This window comes from Onychostruthus taczanowskii, unplaced genomic scaffold (assembly GCF_017590055.1).
Source record: "Onychostruthus taczanowskii isolate IOZ18803 unplaced genomic scaffold, ASM1759005v1 scaffold57, whole genome shotgun sequence".
NCBI classification, from domain to species: Eukaryota; Metazoa; Chordata; class Aves; order Passeriformes; family Passeridae; genus Onychostruthus; species Onychostruthus taczanowskii.
This window is the reverse complement of record NW_024503346.1, coordinates 2,357,686-2,380,535: the sequence shown is the minus strand read 5'-3', so window position 1 is coordinate 2,380,535 and position 22,850 is coordinate 2,357,686. Positions and strand designations below refer to the sequence as shown.

General features: G+C 48.9%; 1 protein-coding gene across 1 annotated transcript; it reads right to left on the bottom strand.

Annotated features, from left to right (window-relative positions):
- Positions 1-1,347: 1,347 nt before the first annotated feature.
- Positions 1,348-22,588, bottom strand: CASS4 (Cas scaffold protein family member 4). The gene is made up of 6 exons (XM_041417935.1): positions 21,823-22,588; positions 10,185-10,559; positions 6,981-7,082; positions 5,838-5,975; positions 3,994-5,325; positions 1,348-2,546 (listed from the first exon to the last, which is right to left on the bottom strand). The coding sequence occupies exons 1-6, from the start codon at positions 21,865-21,867 to the stop codon at positions 2,148-2,150; spliced, it is 2,391 nt and encodes a 796-aa protein (XP_041273869.1). The 5' UTR covers positions 21,868-22,588; the 3' UTR covers positions 1,348-2,147.
- Positions 22,589-22,850: the final 262 nt, after the last annotated feature.

The following is a 22,850-nucleotide window of genomic DNA, read 5'->3' as shown; positions in this document are numbered from 1 at the left end:
GCGCCGGGCGAGCCCATCGCGCCGGGACCGGGGGCGCGAGGAACGTACCACCTCAGCGGGAGGGGAGGAGGGTGTTCCCAGCGGCCTTCCCGCCCCTTTCCCGCAGGTTTATCCCTGGTTTTTATGAGGAAATCCCCCGGGATATCCATTTTGGGAGGATTTCCGGCCAAACGAGGCGCTCCCGAGGCGGTGCGGGCTGGCGGGGGCGCTGAGGAGGCGCGTCCCGCCCTCAGCTCCGTCAGGGGCGGCACAGGAGCGAGTTTGCTCCACAGAATTCCCGGGGGGATGCGAGCGCTGTCCCGAGTGTGATGTCGCGGTGATAGTGACCCATGTCGGCGATAAATCACCCCGAAAACACGGGGGTGACAAGGAGAACGATGCTGAGGGGGCAGCGGCTCCCCGGGGCTGCTCACGCCGTGATTGTCCCTTGTGAGGGCGGACACCCAGCAAAGGCCGGGCCTTGTAGCCGTAAAATAAATTAATTCGCAGAACTAATTACAATTAGCGCGGGTGTAGCCGCGCGAGGCCGGAGTGTCTTTGTCACACCCAGAATTTTTTATGTCCAGAAAACTGGGGGATAAAGTTAAAAACCTGCACAGGCCAAGGCTCTGAGGGCTGGGCTGGAGCCCAGAGCGGGAATTCCAGCAGGGAATAACATCACCTGTCCAGCTGCCCAAAGCTCTGCACCTCTAGTGACCGAAATAAATGGAATTCCAGTAGGGAATAACATCAACTGTCCAGCTGCTCAGAGCCTGTGCACCTTTAGGGACTGAAAGAAATGTTTTTTTCCCCAGATGGAGAAGTGCTCTGGGAGCTCTGGGCTGTGACAGAGGATGATGTGCTTCCTGGGGATTTATCAGGAGTCAGGACTTCTCCCAAAGTTTTTTTCTGTGCTCAAGTACCAGCCTGGTGCATTTCCTACTCACCAGATTTTGCACTGTGTTGCATTTGTTAAAACCAAAAATTAGCTTTGCAGCTGTTGAAAAAAACCCAAACCAAACCTGACATTACAAATTTTGAGTAAACTCCTCAGGAAACTATTGATATTGGAATATCATAAGTTACAGAACATTGTGCAGCTACATTTAAAGACAGACTTTACAGGAACAGAAAAAAAAACAATTAAAAAGGAAAATACATTTATCAGACATACATAGAGAATAAAAAATAAGAAATCAGTCCCATAATCAACAACTTTTGCTCCAATACACAGCAAACATTCCCACCCAGCTGCTGTGACAATGACATTTCCAGGCAGGATGTGAAGGTGAAGAAGACAGACTTTACAGGAACAGAAAAAAAATTAAAAAGGAAAATACATTTATCAGACATACATAGAGAATAAAAAATAAGAAATCAGTCCCATAATCAACAACTTTTGCTCCAATACACAGCAAACATTCCCACCCAGCTGCTGTGACAATGACATTTCCAGGCAGGACGTGAAGAGTGGAAAGTGCAGATTTAATTCTTCTGCATCAGCTGCTGTGGGGATCTTCCCCTGGCTACCAGAGCACCCAGGGAATTCCTGGTGGGAATTCTGAGTGTGGGCATCTTCACCAGAACCAGCACCCAGGGAATTCCTGGTGGGAATTCTGAATGGAGATCTTCACCTGCCAACAGTACACCCAGGGAATTCCTGGTGAGAATTTTGAGTGGGGGGATCTTCACCTGTAGAGGTATCCAGGGAATTCCTGGTGGGAATTCTGAGTGTGGGGATCTTCACATGAACCAGCACCCAGGGAATTCCTGGTGGGAGTTCTGAGTGAGGGAATCTTTACCTGCTATCAGGCAATTCCTGGAAGGAATTCTGAGTGTGGGGATCTTCACCTGCTACCAGTGAGTCCCTGGAGGGAATTCTGAGCGTGGGGATCTTCACCTGCACTGACATCCAGGGAGTTCCTGGAGGGAATTCTGAGTAGGGGGATCTTCACTTGCACTGGCACCCAGGGAATTCCTGGTGGGAGTTCTGAGTGGGGATCTTCACCTGCAGCCAGTGAGTCCCTGGAGGGAATTCTGAGTGTGGGGATCTTCACCTGCTACCAGGGAATTCCTGGAGGGAATTCTGAGCGTGGGGATCTTCACCTGCGGGCAGCGAGTCCCTCAGGGAGCTGTGTGCGAGCAGTGCCCCGAGGAGCAGCGGTCCCTCAGTCCAGCATGGCTCGGAACTGCTGCGCGTACTGGGCCAGCTCCTCGGTGTGCTCCTGCAGCTCCCGGCTGGCCTCGGCGTTGGGGTACGTGAGGGCCGCGCTCTTGGTGGCCAGGGCCAGCTTCTTCAGGAGGCTGCAGAAGCGGCTGCTGCCGTGCAGGACGTCGCTCCGGGCCTCCCTCTCCTGGCTCTCCTGGCACAGGGAATCCACCAGCCTCTGGCCCACCATGATGATGAGTTTGCTGTGGGAGATGAAGATTTCGGGGGGCTGCTGGCTGCTGAGGCTGGCGGTGAACACGCCGATGGCCTTGTGCAGGGCAGCGAAGCACAGCCTGCAGTGCTCGGGGAGGGGGATTTTCCTGCTGGCGTTTTCAGTCTTTTTTGCACATGGCAAGACCTGGAGAAAGGGTTAAAATAGAAATAGATTCAGCCTGGCGTCACACGCTGGTTGTTTCTGTGGTTGCTCTACCCTGAATTTTTGTGGTCTCCAAATCGCCACACCCCGGAGCCTTTACAGTAATTTCTCTTTCCATAAAGTGTTGGAAATTCTCCTGATTGCTTTTTTCCTCCTAAATACAATTTTAATATTGGATAGCACGCAAAGTGCTGCAGCTGAACATCAATCCTTTACACAGCCTGGCCTTGAAGCTTTCAAATAATACAAAACATTGATCTTTAATGGATCTAATCAGGGTTATGAATGATTAAAATGCACAAAACAAGGCAATTTTGTGCTAGTGCACGACAAGATACTTTGAAATACTGATCCTCACAGCCTTATCTCAAATGATGCTGAAAGGCAATAAAATAAATGGTATGACATCAAACTGGAGTTGTTTGATTGAGGTAAATAAGTGTTCTTCACAGGTTTTCAGCAGTAATTCTGGGAAAATGATCTCTGAGAAGCAAATAGGTCTCTATGTGTAGACATGGGTGTCTGAATGCAGATTATTCTGAGTTTAGCAAGCACAGAAATCAGGGACTAAAAGCCCTCATAAATAATATTTTCCAAGTCAGAAATACCTTTGGGTTTGACTCTGTACTCTTCTTTGCTACTTCTTTACCTGAAATGACTTTCTGTGCCTGTTACAAATTGAAATGAAAGCAAAGTTGAAACAACTACATAAAGTATTTAAATAAAAATGTGGTTTTCTCTTATTTCACGGGGAAACAACTGCTTGTTCTGCAGCCTTCATGTTGCAAATAGAAGTGGGGGATTTATTAGAAGGAGCTGTAGGTTTTTTCCTCCTAAAAATGCAGTGCCTGATCTTGCAAAATCTGAGACTGAAAGCAACATCAACAAAACATTTCAATGTAACATTCCCTAAATTTTAAGGACAATCAGCATTTCTTTGGGAAACTAAGGGAGATATTCTTAGTAGATACTTTAGTGATTCTAAGGAGATTCTTACAATCATCCAGAATGATTCCAACAAATAAATGTGATAATTCACAGAGTTTAATTTCTATGCAAACAGGATTTCCATGACACATCAAGTTAGGAAGGAACATCTCCTGTCGTGCTAGACACAATGTAGTGGCAGGAAGAGAACTGTGAGTGAAAAGAGACGTAAGGTGTTGCTAACTTCCAATGAAACCTACTTCCCAAATGAATTTAAGCTGGCAAGAGTGATAAAAATTTTGATTTTCTCTCACTCTCTCTACTGCTCATTGTACACGTGCCATCCAGCACTGTCACAAAGTCCTGGATCTTCGTAAAGCCTGGAAAGTGGGACATAGAGCAAACTGAATGTGGCACTGCAAAGGTGGAATAGTGCTGATGTTAACAGCCCAACACCTGCAAAGGGTGAGGAGTACAGAAAATAAACCCCCGTGTCACTGACCTGTAACTGGACATAATCACAATCCTCGCTGCAATTTTCTTCTGGTTTCTCCACAGGGACCTGGCTTTGGCTGGATTTCTGAGGAGCATTTCTCTGGAGTGACTCAATTTCTACTCTTCTTGGCACTGGGATTTGTTTTGCCATTTTGCATTCCAGGTTCACTTCTGGCTGCTTCTTTTCTTGCTCCTTCTCGTTCTTCCTGAAGAGCAGCTTCCCGTTGGCGATGATGATGGACACAAACCTCTTGATATCGTCTGGAATTGTCCTGGCCACCATAACGAAGCGATCCAGGTCATCAGGGTTGTTCTGGGGCTTCCTGAGCACCAAAGCCTCCAGGGACCAGCTGCAGCTGTTGAGAGCTTCCCTCGTTTCTGTCAATATTTTGTAGGAATTCATGAGGATTTCCAGCTGCTTTTTAATTCTGGCCTGCAGGTTGTTATCCGTGAGGTTGGAGGCGTTTCCCTTCAGGGCTTGAGCAAAGGCCAGGAACTCGCCAAGTGATACCTTTATGTGGTCCACTGCTCTGTGGATCTCCTCCAGGCTTTTCTCCAGGTGCTCCTGCAATCTCCACTTGCTGCTCACAAAGATCATTAAACTGGCGATGGAGCTGGACACGCCGTGCTGCAGCCGAGTCAGGGTCTCGATGGCTGCTTCCAGCTCCAGTTTGATTTCTTGGACAGGCTCTGGTGATGGCGACAGTGTAGAAAATGACTCAGCAGCAGAGCTGGAGGATGAGGAGAGAGTGCTGCTTCTGCTGTCCACACTAGAGACACACAAACTGTCATTTTCTGACTTGGCATCCAAGGAGAGCTGTGGAGAAGCACCGTGTGCTTGGTCTCTCGAGCCATCACTGTTTTCCATCTCTTTGGAGTGTCCAGCACTGGGCAAACCTTTGGGAATATCATAAACGTTCTCCTCAGAGATCTGATTCTCAGCCTTGGCAGCCAGGAGCCTCGGGGGCAGCTCAGAGCTGCTGTTCTGTGGCAGGAGGAGCACGTCCCGTGAGGGTGGAACGTCGTACAGGGGGATTGCTGGAAGCGTTAATTTCCGCTGGGCCGGTGGAATGTCGTACAGCTGTGGATTCCCAGCCCTGCCTTCAGTGGCTGTGGCTGCAGCCTTGTACCTGGCTGGGGGAATGTCATACAGCACCTGCTTCTCCACAGGCTGCCCAGGAGGGTTGGCTTTGAACCCGGAATTTTCAGGGGATACTGGAATATCGTAAATCCATTCGGATTTCCGAGGGTTTGGCAAGGTGTTGTAATGGCCCCAGCACTTCTTCTGAGATTTATTTTCTGAGTCATCGAGCTCTCTTTTGGGAGGGACATCATATAACTGCAACAGAGCACAGAGGGTTCATAAACCATCTTTTTGAACAAGAATGAGAAGCAGAACTGAATTCTCAGAGCACACAGATGTGTGCAACTCCACTGATGTCAGTGGAACAGCACCACAGAAAGGCTGCCTCTATTTTTTATTTTCCAACATGCACAAGCTGCATGTATCAAAGGTAAAATATTTGGAGCACAGGTGATTAGATCCTACAGCAGAGTCCCCAGCCAGTGAAATCTGTAGACACTTGATTTTTTTCCCCACTCACATGCACACCCTTTCAAGCAATAACTCACCAACAGACACCACTGACTCTGCTCAAACATCTTCAATGACTTTAAATTTTGCTTGATACAAATATTTGTGCATACAGCTGGAGTCTAAGCTGGAAAAGGGACACTCAGGACCATTTGTTGTGTAAGAAACAGTGGGGAGGAGATGGGAAACCTGTCCCTGCTCCAAGGCAGGCATGCTAGGAGTGACAGATTCTTCTGTGCCCACCAAGCCTTACTTACATTGCCTGCTGGTGAGTCCTGGCTGCCAGCTCCTCCTTTTTCTGGCTTGGATGGGATGTTGTACAGCTGCTTCTGCTTCTGCTCAGGGGATCTGCCCAGCATGGAGCCCTTCCGTGTGCTGGGGGGAGTGGCACCACTCTGCTCAAAGGGAAGAAAATTGGTTTATTTTGATCCTCCTTAGAGCCCACTGGGGCCTTGAGTGGGATCAAAGGCTTTGGGCCACGCATGAGTAGGTCTGGGTCTGAGCAGGGGTCACCCAGGAAATCTGTGGATAATGATGGACTGGGCTCCAGCCTGCACTGCCAGGGGCAGCAGGGAGTGGGGAGCCCTGGATGTGCTGCAGTGCCACTCACTCCTTGCTGTGGGAGGTGACAGGACAGGCTGGGGACTGGTGCCTGTCCCCTCTCAGAGGTGGAAGAAATGAGACATTCACTGAGCCCAGGGGAGTGGGACAGCACCAGGGACAGGATTATGTAACAGGACACATCATGGGGATGTGACCAAAGCCAGGGTGTGTTATTTCTAGGAGGAGGGTGGGGAGGTGACATTTAATTTCTTGCTGGGCATGCGCTTGTGACTCTTCTCTAAACATCCCCAAGACACCCCCACCAAATGACACCCCCAGCTTTCCTCAGGGATTCCGAGGCAGAGCGGGTGACAGGTCAATTCTACTGTCACCCCGTTTGCTTTTTGTAAAATTGGGAAGAAAATCATCCATTTTTAGCTCAAAAGTCTCAGTTCTCCAGACTTTCTAAGAAATTCAGAGCAATGTGTTTTAAATCTGGTGCATTTCTAATAAACACTTCCATTTTTTTCTGTCAGTAAGGCATTTTCCCATGGATTCCAAGGTAGAGAGGGTGACACTAGAGATGTCTTTTTGAATTTTCTGTATCAGTGTCACTGATATCTATCAGTGTTTTTCTATCAGTGTTACTGACAGAAAAAATGGAAGTGTTTATTAGAAACACGCCAGATTTAAGACACATTGCTCTAAATGTCTAAGAAACTCAGGAGAACTGAGGTTTTGAGCTAAAAAGAGATTATTTCTTCCCAAATTGGCAAAAATCAAGCAGGGTGACAGTGGAATTGACTGCAGATCTGCTCTGAGGTGGCAGCTGCAGGGAGGGAGGGGGCAGGACTCACCTGTGGGAGCAGGGAGCGGTGCTGCGAGGAGGGGACATCGTACACCTCACCCCTGATGTTTGGGGCTGAGGCCCTGCAGGCTCTGGGGAGGGTAAACAGGTGCTTGGAGGGGAGAAAAAATAAATAATAATAATAAAACTGCATCAACAGGAAGCTTTGAAAAGTCATTTAGCTGAAAAAGCCACTGCTGGAGTAGTCACTCCTAAGTGATAAAAAACTTCAGCTCTTCACTGAAGGTGCGAGATAGGAACTGACCTTAGGAGCAATAGCATGTTTATTCTCAAATAATTCTCCTTTACTAGCATGTTTGGTACATTTTAGATAAGATCTGAACTGGCACAAAAACAATCTGCCTTACAAACCACAGGGCAGAAAAGATTTGGAGAAAATCCAGCTGCAGTTATCACTTAAAACCTTTAAACTGCCCAAAAGCAGAACCACTTAAAAAAGGAAGTGGGGAAATTTCAACTTCTCCAAGCCCACAGTCATTGGGTCAAGCCAATTTAATGTCAGAGCAGCAGAAAAGTGCAGGCTGAGCATTATTCTGTAGTTATGAACTAGTGACTCATTTGGAAGGATTAAACCTTGATGTCCTGTCCAGCTCCAGAAACAGGGAATTATATCTTTGCAGTCAGATTCTCCTTTTTGATTAAATCATAATTTGAGCTGCCATGACCAGATCTGTGGGACAATTAATGTCACAAAATATGAATGCTGGGTTAGGATTTTTCTTTTTTAGAATCAACCACGAAAAGATGGAATTTTGTTCATGCAGCCTGCCTTTAGCCTGGCTGCCCTCAGCTAATATATAAATGGGCCCCTGCAAACCTCCAGAAACACTGCTGGGGTGAGATATTACAGGAAATTTTAAACTTTAAACTGGTTTTCAGCTGGAGAGAGTGATTGCCATTGTGCAAGTCCTGCAGCAGCTAAATGTAGGGGAAATATGATGGAGGAAGGAGAGTGCAGCTTCACTCTGCCTGGTTCAGCTCTCACCTGGAAACAGGGAATGAGGAGTGAACACAAATCCTCTTAGTGCTGTGATGGAGAATCACAGAGTCACAAAATGCTCTGGGTTGGGAGGGATCTACAAGAGCATCTCTTCCACCCCCTGCAGAGGGCAGGAACACCTTCCACTATCCCAGGCTGCTCCAAACCCCCTCCAATGTGGCCTGGAACTGCTCCAGGGATGGGGAATCCTGGGCAACCTGTGCCTGAGTATGAGCACCTTCCTTGCAAAAGAGGCACAGCTTCCCTGAGGGAAAGGGTAAAAGATAAAAGCCATCCTTAGGCCAGGTCTGCTTCCAGATGGACAAATCTGAGAATCCAGCAGAAAGGAAACTCACTGGATATCACATCCTGGTACTTCTGCAAGTCCTGTCAGTGGCAGCAGAACCAGAAGGTGCCCTGGGTGTGAGGCAGAAGCAAGGAGGTTTCTCTGTGGGGTGAAAACACCCAGGCTCTGAGGGATTTATTCTTGTTTCACTGCTTTCAACCAGCTCCCTCAAAGACTCACAGTGGCTTTTCCCAGCTGCTCAGAGGACAGCTGAGTATGGCAGGAGCTTTGCCAGCTGTGCCACAGGATCTCTGTGGGATGGCCTGGATTGTTCTGTGCTCCCTGAGCTCCCCTGCCTTGGGGACAGCTTGTGACCACCAGGGTGCAGCTGGTGTGGGGACAGCTGGGACACTGTGCCACAGGCAGCCCCACTCTCAACTTCTGGATAATCATCAGAGGCTGGGACATTTCTTTTTCCTCCTTCACTCTTTTTCATTCTTAGACTAGGCACAGCTTAGGTGGATAAATTCATGAGATGAGGCAGGGAGAGCCAAGGAGCTGCTCTGCCAGGCCATTCATCCACATAATGAATAGATGACATTTTCCACCTGATTTGCTGGCACAACATGGAAAATTGATGCCAGTTTCTGATTCAGTTTGCAAATGGCTCCTTTAGGGTCAGGAATTGTGGAGAAATCAATGACAGCAAGTGCAGAAGAGTCTCTTGTAGCTGTACTCGGTTTGACTTTGAGTTATGGTTGTGCAGTGCAGCTGCAGAGCTGAAAATGAGGTTTTGGTCAGCAGGGATGCCCTGAGTTTGTTGTTTTCCAGCACCCACCTGCCACCCAGCAGGAAGCAGCATGGTTTCCATGACTGGCCTTCCACACAGCAGGAGGCAAGGTGGCTGAATGAGCCCCATAAATCAAACGATCATTAAATCAGCCTAAAACACTATATAGCTGGATTTTCTTCCTTTTCTTTTTCAATTAGAATTTCAAATGTGATTTCCGTACACAGAATAAAGAGCCACCCAGGGCTGGAGAGCTCACAGAACTGAACAAAACCTTGCACTTGAACTCTGTGCCCACCTGCTCCATTTCCCTTTCATTATGAAACATTCCCCACTCATTTTTTCCTGAAGAAAGCACAAGGTTTTGATGTTAAAACCAGCGAGATGTAATCAAATTGCATGTTCCATGTACATTTGAGGAGCTGGGAGAAAGAAGAGCCAGGCAAGGGAGCTGCAATGAAACCTTAGAAAACCAGTTTGTTCTCCTCAGTAACTGAGGGAACTGGTGGCAGCTCCCCTCCTGTACACCTTGGTCAACATCTCAGCAGCAGAAATAGGCTGGGAGAGAAACTGGCTGAGGGCACACAACAAAACTTTGTGTCCTTCTGCATCTGGCAGGGGCTGCAGCTTGGTGCAAGCCCAGTGACAGCACAAGAGAGAGGCAGCAGAATTCTGAGCTTGCTGAGCTGCTGGAGACAGTGAAAACCAGACCAAACCCAGCAATCACACACCAAAGGGTGATTTTTAAAAAATGATGAATCATGTTCCTGTGCAGATGGATGCAGAGACTCCACATGTGCCCAGAGGGCTCTGGATGGCTGCTGGAGAAAGTCCTGTCTCTTGTTATTTTAACTTTGTAAATCATTTATAGATTCTCCCAGACAAATGGTATATTCTTTACTTCCTGCCCTGTTTTACAGCTGTTTCAAACTGTCAGAAAGGTGAGGGAGCACGGAATGCAGAGACTCTCATCTGTCGCCCAGAGCAGCATTTCTCACACTATTCTATAAATTGATGGGAGTTTCCTAAACACCATCATTCTTCTGCTGCAAACACCACCGAAAATCTCAGGCTTCCTTTTTTCCCCCCCCTCCCAGCCATCGTTTTAAACAACAACATCTGCTTTTCCAGAGCTCACCTGCTGCGTGGAGCGCTTGGTCCTCTCGCTGAGCAGCCGCGCCGCCAGGGCCGGCACCTGGTACACGGCCTGGGGCTGCACCCAGCCCTCCATCTTCTCGTAGGTGGCCGAGGCCAGCGTGGCCTTGGGCACGGAGGGCACCTGGTAGATGCTGAGCGTGGCTGGCGGCTCGGCGGGGCCGTGGGCTGTGGAGGGCGGCAGGAGCTGCAGGCGGTTGGCGGGGGCCAGCCCGTGGTGGCCGTGCAGGGAGCAGCGCCACCAGCCCTCGCTGCCCGCCACGTGCTGCTCCAGCACCGTCACGATGTCCCCTCTGCGGAACGCCAGCTCGTCCGAGCACTCCGCCTTGTTGTCGTAGAGAGCCTTGGCCAGGCTGTGCTGGGGACAGGGAGCGCACCCACATTGTCACAGTGTCGCAGTGTCGCACCCACCGCCAGGCTCCTCGCTTCCAGCTCGGCGTTCCCACCCTGCTGGGATCCCTTCCCACCTGGTTCCCACCCTGCTGGGATCCGCTTTCCACCTGGTTCCCACCCTGCTGGGATCTGCTTCCCACCTGGTTCCCATCCTGCTGGGATCCCCTTTCCACCTGGATCTCACCCTGCTGGGATGCCCTTCCACCTGGATCTCACCCTGCTGGGATCCCCTTCCCACTTGGTTCTCACCCTCCTAGGATCCCCTTCCCACCTGGTTCTCACCCTGCTGGGATCCCTTCCATCTGGTTCCCACCCTGATGGAATCTGCTTTCCACCTGGATCTCACCCTGCTGGGATCCCTTCCACCTGGCTCCCACCCTGATGGAATCTGCTTTCCACCTGGTTCTCACCCTGCTGGGATCCCTTCCATCTGGTTCCCACCCTGATGGAATCTGCTTTCCACCTGGTTCTCACCCTGCTGGGATCCCCTTCCCACTTGGATCTCGGTTTGATTCACCCACCCCTTTTCACACTGAGCAGCCTCTCTGGAGCACTGGTGCCAGAGTTAAATGTGGCACTTTATGGTTGCAGTGAGGTAGGAAAATCATCAAGAAAGGCTTCATAAAATCAGCCTGCTCTGCCTGGCCTGTCATTTCTTCTAAGGCAAGCTGGCACTTTGCAATTCCCATGTGAAGCAATCCTGGTGTGAGCAGTTGTTAACATAACAATCTACTCCTGGGTGAAAAACAACCTGCACCTGTGTAAACTGGTTTTACACTGTTAGAAAAATGAAAACTATCTCTCACAAACAACTTTCCCTGCACTACAGACCAGAGTTTGACCAATCAATACAGGATAACAACTTGTTACTGACCAATAAAGTGATTGGCAAGAAAGCTGCTAACCCACAAGGTCTGTAAAACTGTATAAAAACCAGTTATGTGAATAAAGAAGGGGCTTGTTCCACCATGAAGAAAATTGAGTCCATGTGATTTATTCCCATACCTTGTGTGTGCTGTGGTCAGTGCAATAAAGAAATAGATAATAGTAAGATTACTGTGATATGTTTCATCATCACCTTTTCCTGCCTGAGGCTTTTGAAGAGCACTGCTAATCTTCATTATTTAGATTTATTATATTAGACTTACATATATTGGATTTGTAAGTAAAACACAAGAAATTCCACCTCAAAATGAGGAAGAACCTCTTTCCATGAGAGCCCTGGAACAGCTGCCCAGGGAGGTTTGGATCTCCCTCTGGGGAGTCACCCCAAACCCACCTGGATGCATTCCTCCCACCTGCTCCAGTGACCCTGCCTTGGCTGGGAGCTGGACTCAGTGATCTCCAGAGGTCCTTTTCAACCCTAATGATTCTGAAATATGAAAAATAGGGATCTAGTCTGTGATCCCTATATAAAAGATAGGGTTTTTCTCATTGTCATTCTGTGAATTCTTCATCTCATACTTACTCATTACAAGATCACAGAATCATGGAATGCTTTGGGTGGGAAAGAACCTTAAATCTCATCTCATCTCATCCCACCCCCTGCCCCACTGTCCCTGGTTGCTCCAAGCCCTGTCCAGCCTGGCCTTGGGCACTTCCAGGGATGGAGCAGCCAGAGCCAGCAGGTAGCTTTAGTCACCCGAGGCATTTTTGCAAAGAGAAATCTGCAGATGTAATTTTTTAGTTTTTTTTTCAGTACAAGATAGATTTTGCTTTTAGCTTTAAAATGGACTGTCTGCTCCCCAGTCAGTGGGACACTGGCTGTGCCTCAGCATGAATTTCTTATCAGAAAGTGCAAGTAATGTCCAGAGAGATAGCACCCAAATAGGAAACGTGATGCCTTGTATTTTTGTGCAGAGCATTTGCTGTGAGGCAGCAGCTGGCCTGAAGCTGCAGCTCAAGAACTCAAATTTGTCAGCTCAGCTGGCGACCAGGGCCCGCTGTTGGCTGCAGGCATTTCATGAACAATGGCTTTTTGTGGCACCAGGGCAGCTGCCAGGGCTGGACAGCAGCCCCCTTGGCCTCATGGTCCAGCCTGGCTTTTGCCTTGAGCATGGGAGTCCACTTTGGATTGGGACAAAGCCAAATGTTGGAGTCAGGCCCCCAGGAATCCCCCCTGGGCTGGGCCTGGGCTCTACACTACAAAAAAAGGAGAACAGCCAACTTTTCCTGTTATTCATCAACACTGCTGGCTCCTTGGGCTGGATGCTGCACTTCTGGAGGACAAATCCTCTTCTTCAGCCCCGAGGAGGGTGGGCAGAGGAAAACTCTGCCCCTTTTCCAAAGGGAAGAGCCTTATCCAGGCACACGCAGGAAATGGGTGAAGGGCAGGAAGGCTGGGCTCAGGATCTGAGCCTGGCACACACAGCAAGGCTGCCCTTCCTATTTGCACCCACACAGCTGAGAGGAACCTTTGGTTCACACTGTGGTTTTAAAAGGCATCTAAATATTGACATTTCCCTTTTCCTGTGGAAACAGCACACTCAAGATGCTGCTGAGCCTAATTTTATAATGAGAGACACAAACCTTTGCATCAGAGGGGTCCCTGCTCGAGGCTCAGCACATATTCCCTTGGTTTGGCCAACCAAGAAATGCAAATATCCCAGGCCAGCAGCCCCCAGCCCGAGGCCAGGCTGAGCAGAACACTGTGGCTCAGATTTTGCATTTCTGGAGCTCACACTGGGGCATGTGGGCTCACACCTGTGATCAACACAAACCCAGGAACCTCCAGAATCATCCCAAATCAAACCAAGAAGGTTAATTAATGAATCAATTAAATCATAGGGCACTCTGAGGAACCTGACCTAGCTGGAAAACAGATCTGTTCATGGATCATCTCCCATCCAGAGAGCTGGGATGGAAAAATGAAGACTTTGACCAGAGAAGTGATGGAGACAAGCCCTAAAAAACTCCAGTCTGCAGAACATGACTGAACTGAGAGATTGTCAGACCTCACACAAGCAGGGTCAGTGGAGCTGTAAAAAAAAAGACATTAAAAGAGAAGAAAAAAAACCAAACAACAAACCCTAAAGGTTTTCCAGCTAAGGCAGGGCTTAATTAAATTCCAAGTTTCAGGACAAACCCTCAGTACTGTGGAGTTGGAGAGCACATCTTTGCCATCCCCTGTCGGTGTTTCAATATTTCAGCAATGTGCAGAGTATTTCAGCAAAATGCAGAGTGTTTCAGGAAGGTGCAGAGCATTTCAGGAAGGTGTAGAGAATTTCAGGAAGGTGCAGAGCATTTCAGGAAGGTGCAGAGTGCTTCAGGAGGGTGCAGAGCATTTCAGGAGGGTACAGATTATTTCAGGGAGGTACACAGTATTTCAGGGAGGTGCAGAGTATTCCAGGGTGGTGCAGAGGATTCCAGGGTGGTGCAGAGTATTCCAAGAGGGTGCAGAGTGTCTCAGCACCACAGCAGGAGCTGCAGGAGGTGGGTGCTCTCTCTGTCTGCAGGGCCATGGCTGGGTTATCTGCAGGGCAGGCTGTGCCAGAGCCCAGCCCTGCCTGCTCCCCCAGCCCCCCGGAGGTGTGTGAGGCATCACTGTGGCACCCCCTCCTCTCCTGGGAGCACAGGCATCCCTGCCCTGCCCTGACTCTAAACAAACGCGGCATTCCCGGGATCCCGAGCCCTCCGGGATGCTCAGAGAGGAGGGGCTGTGCTGGGGGGCACTGGGATCTGCATTTTTCCCTGTTAGCCAGCAGAGCTCTGGCTGTGCAGTGTTCTCTGGTGCTTTGTGTGTTCTGTCCTTAAAAAAAGCACTAAAGCAACTCAGGTGAGGTCCATGTGGTTTTCCTTCTTTCCTTGCTGCCTCGTCCCCATCAGCAGCCCTGTAAAACCTCTCCTAAGACAAAGAACATCCTAAAAGCCCCACAAAGAGCACCTTGAGAGGCAGTGCTGGGGCTCTGCTCTCACTGACTGGGTTTAAACAAGCTGCTGACAAAGCACAGACCCGGAAAAGAAGAAAAAAGTGTTCCCTGCAGCCCCTCCCGAGGCACTGGGACCCCCAGAGCCCACAGGCAGCCCAGGACAAAGCAGGGCCCCACACTGGAGGGATTGACAGTGCAGGGTCTGTGGAACAGCTTCACTCCAAAAGTTCTCATCTAGCTGCAAGAGCATCTCCTTTACTGGAGAGAGTAATTCCCCTCCCAAACCGCACTTCTCACATCTTTGTTGCTGGCAGATCCTTATCCAGCCCTGGTCCCTCTACAAAGCCTTGGCAGCCCTTGGGAGTCATAGGGATGAAAGCTGCTGCCTCATGTTTATTAATGGAGAAGTTGTAATTAAGGGCAGTAAAGCTGATCAGTGCCCAGTTCTATAATGTAAAATTTTATACCCTCGCAGTGACATCTGTGCTCTGTGTACACAATAGATATTTATGCTAAGGATGAAACATCCCACTGTTACCAAAATCTCCTGATGCCTCTCCTATCCCAAGCCTGATCTTCATGCAACAGAAAGAAATATCATTATTAAATAGATACAAACATTGCTGGAAAAATCCAAGTGAACACAGTGATGTACAGCACGTGATAATTTCAGCATCTTGCCCACAAGCCTCACAAAATAATTTCTCTCTGCCCCCATCCCACTCAGTTTGTATTTGGAAATCTCAGTTTGCTACCCTGTATTATTTCATGTGAACGGGCACAGCATTTCAGATAAAAAGATATTTTTCATTTATTATCTTCAATTTGCTTCCTAAAAACCCCTATTGAGATCATGCAAATAGTTTAATCCTGGGAGTTTATGTGGACAGTTTAATCCTGGGAGTTTTTGTGGATCAAGAGAAATATTTCTCGTGTAGCACATCAATATATGAGTGAGCTCTTTTACTGCAGGAAAGTGGGACTAAAATATTTGAGGAGGAAGAGATAGAGGGTTGTGTTTGCTAAACAGTTCTGCTCATGCATCAGAGACACCTCTGACATGTTTACAGAGCAGCTTCCAGTTAATCTCTTCACCTCCCAGCAAAGCTGCAGAAATAAACATTCTCCATCATCCCTTAGCTGGGAACAGCCTTCCCTGAGAATTCCCTTTTAAACCCCAGACCACGTTGAGTCACTTAAATTTTGCTCAGTTAATTGTAGAGGGTTCACATCAACATCCACAGGAAAAAAGGAGAATTTACCTTAAAAGCTCACATCATTCTCCACCTGTGTGTGCAGCATTTCCTGTGACCCGCAGAAGGTCCTTCTGCATTTCTTTTGTGTGTTTGTATTTTGGAAAATAAATGTTCAGCTCATACAGAAGTTTTGTGTGGGCTTCAAGGAGGAATGAACATCAGGACTTGCTTTTATTGCTTTAATTGATTTTGTGGGGGTGGAAGCAGGTGCTGATCAGCAGGTTTTGAATTCTAAATTTGATCAAATACAGAAAAAAATACATGTTAAAAAATCAAGCTTACAGATCCTGCAGCTTCACACAGGGCACTGCTGCAGAGGTGAGAATTACAAGCTGGAGTTCTGCTAATTTCCCCCAAACTCTCTTTTCTCCACAAATAAAGTCAATCAAATCCTGGCTGTGTTAAAATCACCAGAAGGGGCAAGTGCAGCCAGGATTTCAGAGCATTTTTACAGGAGTGCTCTCATGCCCAAGTTCAAGGGAAAACAAAAACTTCCTGCTGCTCCCTGCACTCCCTGTGGGAGCATTCCTGGCCTTTGGGTCCTCAGACCTTTCTTTTTCCCTTATGCACCCAATCACTTTAGGGTTTTTTGACTTTTTTAAAGCTTTTAGTATCTTGATGACACCTGACTACATTTATTCCTAAATGTGGCTTTACAGAGAAAGTTCTGCTGGGTACAAGTGTCCTCCTCAGAGCAGGGTCCTCACCCTCCTGTGAATCAGGCAAAACATTTTCTTTGAAAAACTGGAAATTTTCAGGAATTGCTGCTGCTGGAGGTGCCAGGGTGCTGTCCCTGCGTGCTGTGCCCTTTGTCCCTGGTGTGGCAGCAGCAGCACAGCTCCCACAGCTGCAGCCCCCTGGGGCTCTCTGGCTGCACTGATCACCCCCAAAATCTTGTCCTCACCACCCAAATCTTGTCCTTACCACCCAAATCTTGTCCTCACCCCCCAAATCTTGTGCTCACCCCTCCAAAATCTTGTCCTCACCCCCCAAATCTTGTGCTCATCCCCCAAAATTTTGTCCTCACCCCCCAAATCTTGTCCTCACCACCCAAATCTTATCCTCACCCCCCAAAATCTTGTGCTTATCCCTCCAAAATCTTGTGCCCACCCCCCAAAACCTTGTGCTCGCCCTGCCCTCTGCGCAGCCCCGCAAGGCTCGTGTTTCTGAGCAATGAGGTGCACTGAATAAATCGAGGTGTGGATGGTTTCTGGACGACTGTCACTGCCATTGTCACATTTCTCCGGGCAGAGCGGGGTTTCCAGCTGGGCTGATCCGTGCCGTGAGTCCCCAGGTCCAGGCAGCAGCTGGACTCTTGGCTGTCATTAGCAGGGGACACATGGTGACAGCACAGCCCTGCCCTGCCCAGCTGAGCCACTCCTTGTCACAGCCCGAGCCCTGCTCAGCACAAAGCCCAGCCTGGGCTGGGGAAAACTGCAACAAACCGCTGCAAAATGGGTTTGGTCCATCACTCATCCCCCCTGCACCAGGAGAAAAGAGTATTTGCTAAAAATGAGCACTGCTTTCCTCTTGTGAGCCCCAGGTCCCCTTGCAGACAGCTCTGCAGGATGTGGCCAGTCCTTAGCCTCGAGTGCAAAGGCTTTCCCAGGCTCACAGACTGAAATTACTTGGCATTTTCCTCATCACACAGTGACCTCAATTCTTGAGACATTTCCATTACCCATTTTCTAGGGGTCAATGCAAAAACATCATCTCTTTTGAGGTAATACACTGCTCAACTCTTAACCTCGTTTTTTCCAAGAGAATGTGGAAGTGACCAGTCTGAGTCACTCATGATCATTTTTAATAAACTTGTCATTACTCAGTGTACACAGAACAAACCCTCACCCTCCTCTGCCACGCTGATGCTCTTGAGAAACAGTTAATTTGGATTATATTTTAAAAACTAAGACCACGTGCTCCGTTAATGATGTGCAAATCAGCTGAACGCACACATTGCAAAGAGACCCTGCAGGATGCAGATTTTACCCTCTGTCCACTACAAATAAAATCAGAAAGTCACAAAATCAACTGCAGCAGAAAGAAAAGAACCCAGAGCTTCCACTGACCTTCATTTTGCTGCGTTTCCCTGTTAGTCCATCACCTGAGGAGGAGGAGGAGGAGGATGTCCCCAGCCCTGTGAGCGGCTCAGGCAGCTCTGGAGGCTCTGGCTGGAAGCCTGCAGAGGGAAAGCTCAGCCTCTGCCCCCTCCTGCTCGCTGGGAGCCCCAGGAAAGCAGCTCTGGCAGTGGGGGGAGCTCATTACGTGGCAGAATTCTCTCCAGGGAGCCCCTGGCTGCAGCTGGTGATGTGCAGGACACACAGACTCCCCTGCAGGGAGTGCCTGCCCTGCTCTGAGCACAAAACCCAGGGCAGCAGGGCTGCACCAGCAAAAGGGCTGCATTTGGAAGCTTTTTTGCTGCAGCATTTTTTACTCCTGGTTTGTTATGTTTGGGGTTTTTGTTTGTTTGTTTAGTTGTTTTTATTTTATTTATTTATTTTTTTTTTTTTACTTCAAAGTGGTGTGAGTTTTGATACACTTTTAATCTGTCTTTAGAAAACTGAACAGATCCCCTTTGTGGTTATAAATCCCCTGCAAAACCACCTCACCCTGCAGAGGCAGAAAACCCAAGGAGGAAAGCTAAACATGATCTGCAGCTGAAGGGTTTTGTTTCTTGGACTTAAATACAGTTAAGGTAGAATGTTATTTAAAATGATTAATGGTTGCTATTTGCTTGGCCACAGCTGAGTCCTGGTCATGCTGGTGCACACGTTTTACCACTTTGGACTCAGGATATCTTGGGAGTTAGCAAATTTTTACTGGTTTTGCCTTTGTACTCGCTGGCTTTTCTCTGGTAAAAGCCTCTTCCTTCCTCTTTCCACAGTAGCTTCAAGATTAAATTAGACACTGGCTCCCAAAGCCACGATCCTGTAGCTAGAAAAGACTTTAATATCTTCAATAGAAAATGCTGAATTGAAAAGCTTCATCAACCAAATCTACACCTCTGGGCTGGAGCAAACCAGCTGCTGTCCAGAGGAGAAAGAATTGCTGGCACAAACCAGCCCATTTCAGCGCCTTTTTGTTTTTTCTCCTCTTCCTTCCTCTTTCCACAGTAGCTTCAAGATTAAATTAGACACTGGCTCCCAAAGCCACGATCCTGTAGCTAGAAAAGACTCTAATATCTTCAATAGAAAATGCTGAATTGAAAAGCTTCATCAACCAAATCTACACCTCTGGGCTGGAGCAAACCAGCTGCTGTCCAGAGGAGAAAGAATTGCTGGCACAAACCAGCCCATTTCAGCGCCTTTTTGGTTTTTCTCTTCTTTCTTTTTTATTTTTTAAACATCAGGAGCAGAAGTTTGACCCCTTCAGACACTTCATGCTGTGATCAGGAGCCATCCACTTGCTACCCTGGAGTTTTTCAGGTGCTCCAGCAGTTGAAATGATGGAGAAATATCAGTTACAAACCCACAGTTGTGTCCACAGAACTACTTTCAAATAAATTTAAATGTTCCCATGAATGAACCCCAGAGGGATTTCCTGCCATGGCGGGGACCCCTCCCACTGTACCAGGGGCTCACAGCCCTGTCCAGGCTGGCCTTGGGCACTGCCAGGGCTCCAGAACAGCCCCAGCTGCTCTGGGCACCTGTGCCAGGGCCTGCCCACCCTCACAGGGAAGGATTTTTTCCCTAATATCCAACCTAAACCTCTTTTCTGTTAGTTTGAAGCCATTCCCTGAGTGCTGTCCCTCCACCCCTTGGAAATCCTCTCTCCATCTTTGCTCTTGGCTCCTCCAGGCCACACTGAGCTCCCCCCAGAGCTTCTCCTGTCCGGGGGAACAATGCCAGCTGTGCCAGCAGAGCTGCCCCATCCCCTGCCCACCCTGGAGCCTCCTCTGGACCCTCTCCAGCAGCTCCAGCTCCTTGCAGGTGAGCTCTCTGTCAGCCCCACACCTGCATTTGTGGGCGAGGTGGGGAGATGTGAACGGGGCATTTCAGGAGAGAGAAACTCCAGACCCACTTCAAGCACATCCAAACCCTCTCCCATTCTCCCTCAGCCAAAGCTGTGCCACTGCAGGAGTCCCTGAGCCCACGGGGGTTTGAAGTTGCAGCAAGGGCTGCAAGGCTTCCTGTGCTGCCCCTGGCAATGACAACACCACCAACAACAACCACAACAACAACAACAACCAAAGCCCAGCCCTGGCTGAGCTCACCCTGAGCTCCTCTCACAGGGGTTTTCCCCTGCAGGTGCAATAGTTGGGGCACAGGGATCATTGCAGAGCGTTTCCTGTCACAGCAATGCTGCTCAGGGTTGGTGCTTCAAGGAGTGCAGAGAGAAATTAAAAAAAAAACAAAACCAAACCTTTGTGTTTTAATATAAGTATTGTAATAAACAGTACTGCCAGGGTGGTAGGGGATTTATAAAGAGCTCATAAATGATGCTGCAGAAAGGATTTTGGTGTTTTATTACTCAGCTGAAGTTGACTGGGTGGGCTCTGGCCATGTCTAAAATGCTCACAGAAGAACAGCTAATCAGTTTGCTACCATTACATTGATTTATTGACAATCCACTCAAGAGAATTGGAAATATATGTAGAAATAGAAAATTCTTCTAGAGATGAAAAATACCCTGCCTCAGTTCCTGATGACTCAATGTGAAAAGTAGCCCCCTGCTCTTTACAAGCCTTGATGGAAAATTTGGAGTGTAAAAAAATGACTCATTGAGCTCCTACTAAGCTTTTCCCCCCCAATAACATTTTGTGTTAAATTTCCAGGAGGCAGTTTATTTACAGTAAACACTGAGATCATAATCCACAATGAAAATCCCAATTCCAGTACACTTAAACTTGCAGTCAGCAGGACAGCAAGGCATTGACTTTGAACTGAGATTTCAGCATTCTCCAACCCTTACAGCAGCAGAGCCTCTGATGTATAGAAAATTAATCTAGATGGAATATGGAAACAGAAATAAGTGTAACAAACCTTATACACTGCGTCCAGTCTTTCAAAATAGGAACACAGAGTGTTTCAAAATGTTTTCTGGTTTACATGTAACATAAAGAAATTATGTCATGCAAGAGGGCAGCAGGGCTGGCAAAGAAAGGATCTGTGTCTCTAATGTCACTGCAGCACAGCAGTAAGGTGGGACCTTGACATTATATCTTTATAATTTCACAAATGTGCTTATTTCCAGGTACTTGTTGGTTTTCAATTCTGCTTTATCCAGGATCCTCACCAGGAAGCCATTTCTCCCTGTCAGTGGTTTTGTCACCATGAAAAGCACAGGGGGACATCAGAGCCTTCTGTGCCCCGAGATGAGGAACCCAAACACTTCACAGAACACAGACCTGAGCCTGGCAGAGACCTCTGAGACCACAGTTCCCAGCTGTGCCTGATGCCACCTTGTCCCCAGCCCAGAGCCCCGAGTGCCACCTCCAGGAATTCCTTGGACACCTCCAGGGATGGGCACTCCAACCCTCCCTGGGCAGCTCCAATTCCTGCCCCTTTCCATGGGGAAATTCCTACTGGTACCCCGCCCCCCCGAGCCCCCTGGGGCCATTCCCTCTGCTCCTGTCCCTGTTCCCTGGAGCACAGCCCGACCCCCGGCTGTCCCCTCCTGGCAGGAGCTGTGCAGAGCCACAAGGGCCCCTGAGCTCCTGTGCTCCAGGCTGAGCCCCTTCCCAGCTCCTCAGGAATTCTCCATCCCTTCCCAACTCCTCAGGAACTCTCCATCCCTTCCCAGCTCCTCAGGAATTCTCCATCCCTTCCCAGCTCCTCAGGAATTCTCCATCCCTTCCCAGCTCCTCAGGATTCTCCATTCCCTTCCCACCTCCTCAGGAATTCTCCATCCCTTCCCAGCTCCCTCAGGATTCTCCATCCCTTTCCAGCCCCCTGAGGAATTCTCCATCCCTTCCCAGCTCCCTCAGGAATTCTCCATCCCTCCCCAGCTCCATTCCCCTCCCTGGCCACGCTCCAGCCCCTCAGTGTCCCTCTGGCCATGAAGGCCACAACCGGAGGGGTCTCATCGCTGCTACTTCCAACATCACCAAGAATCCCAATGAATTCAAACACCAAACCCTTCCCTGCCCAAAATCCAGACCCACCTTTGCAGCAGTGCTGCTCCTTGGGCTGGCGTCCATCGTTGTCATTGTGCACTCGGAGCAGTCAGAGCCAGCAGGGCTGGGACACTTCAGCCGTGCCCGGGCAGGGAACTCCCCTCAGCCGAGTCCATCTGACAGCTCTGCCCCGAGCAACTCGGAGACGAGGTAAGATAACAACTCAGACAACAGAAGATGAAAGGAGGGCAGGATAAAACCCAAAAAAAAAGCCCTTTTGGCCACTGGAAGTGAGAAAATGCCGCGTCAAGTGGGATTTTCCTTGGTCTTCCTGCACCAGCTTGTCGCAGTTAAGCAGTGGGAAGTCTGAGCCCTCTGCCTGTGCTCCCGTTTCCTCTTTTGCAGCAGTGAGAGCGGGGCTGTGGCACAGCCCTGATAAGACAGCCCTGCCAGGCCCAGCAGGGCAGGGTTTCACTGCCAGCTTCTCCCTCTTTCCAGGCAGTCTCGGCTCTCACAGCAGCAGGAAGCAGGAGCCCGTCAGGAATTTAAGGCAGCTCCACACTCCCACGGGGAAAGGTGTTCCCAGAGTCAGGGAATGGTTTGGGTTGGAAGGGGCTTAGGGACCACCTCATTCCACGGGCAGGGACACTTCCAGCAGAGCAGGTTGTTCCAAGCCCATCCAGCCTGGCCCTGCACATTGAATTTCACCCCAGGTTGCATTTTCTCCCTCAATAGGATGAGTTCAGTTTTTCCCAGCCCTTCTTTCTCCAACAGAAATCCACCAACCTTGTGGCCTCAGGAGGATGTCCAGGGTATGAAAGGCAGCAGGGTGCCAAGGACAGGATGGTTTTGTGTTCAAAAGGTAACTTTTTGCTCTTGCACTGTGAGTTCAAGCCCCCAGAACCACGGAAGCTTGAGGTGAGAGCTCCCACTGTTCACAGCCACAGCGGTGCTTTCACACAGAAACCACAAAAAGAGCGTTTAAAAGCAGATTCCAAACATCGGTAACAAGATGAATTACAGACAGGTGCTTTAGCAGAATTTACAAAAAGGTGGCACTCCAAAAATAAAAAACT

Bases quoted from the DNA above. Each gene is read 5' to 3' on its own strand.
- CASS4 (XM_041417935.1), bottom strand. From the start codon at position 21,867: ATGACAACGATGGACGCCAGCCCAAGGAGCAGCACTGCTGCAAAG. The intron at 10,560-21,822 runs GTGGGTCTGGAT...CCCTGTCCCCAG, and splicing joins GGAGCAGCACTGCTGCAAAG to CACAGCCTGGCCAAGGCTCT. The intron at 7,083-10,184 runs GTGAGCTCTGGA...CTCCCCTCCAAG, and splicing joins CCAAGCGCTCCACGCAGCAG to CACCTGTTTACCCTCCCCAG.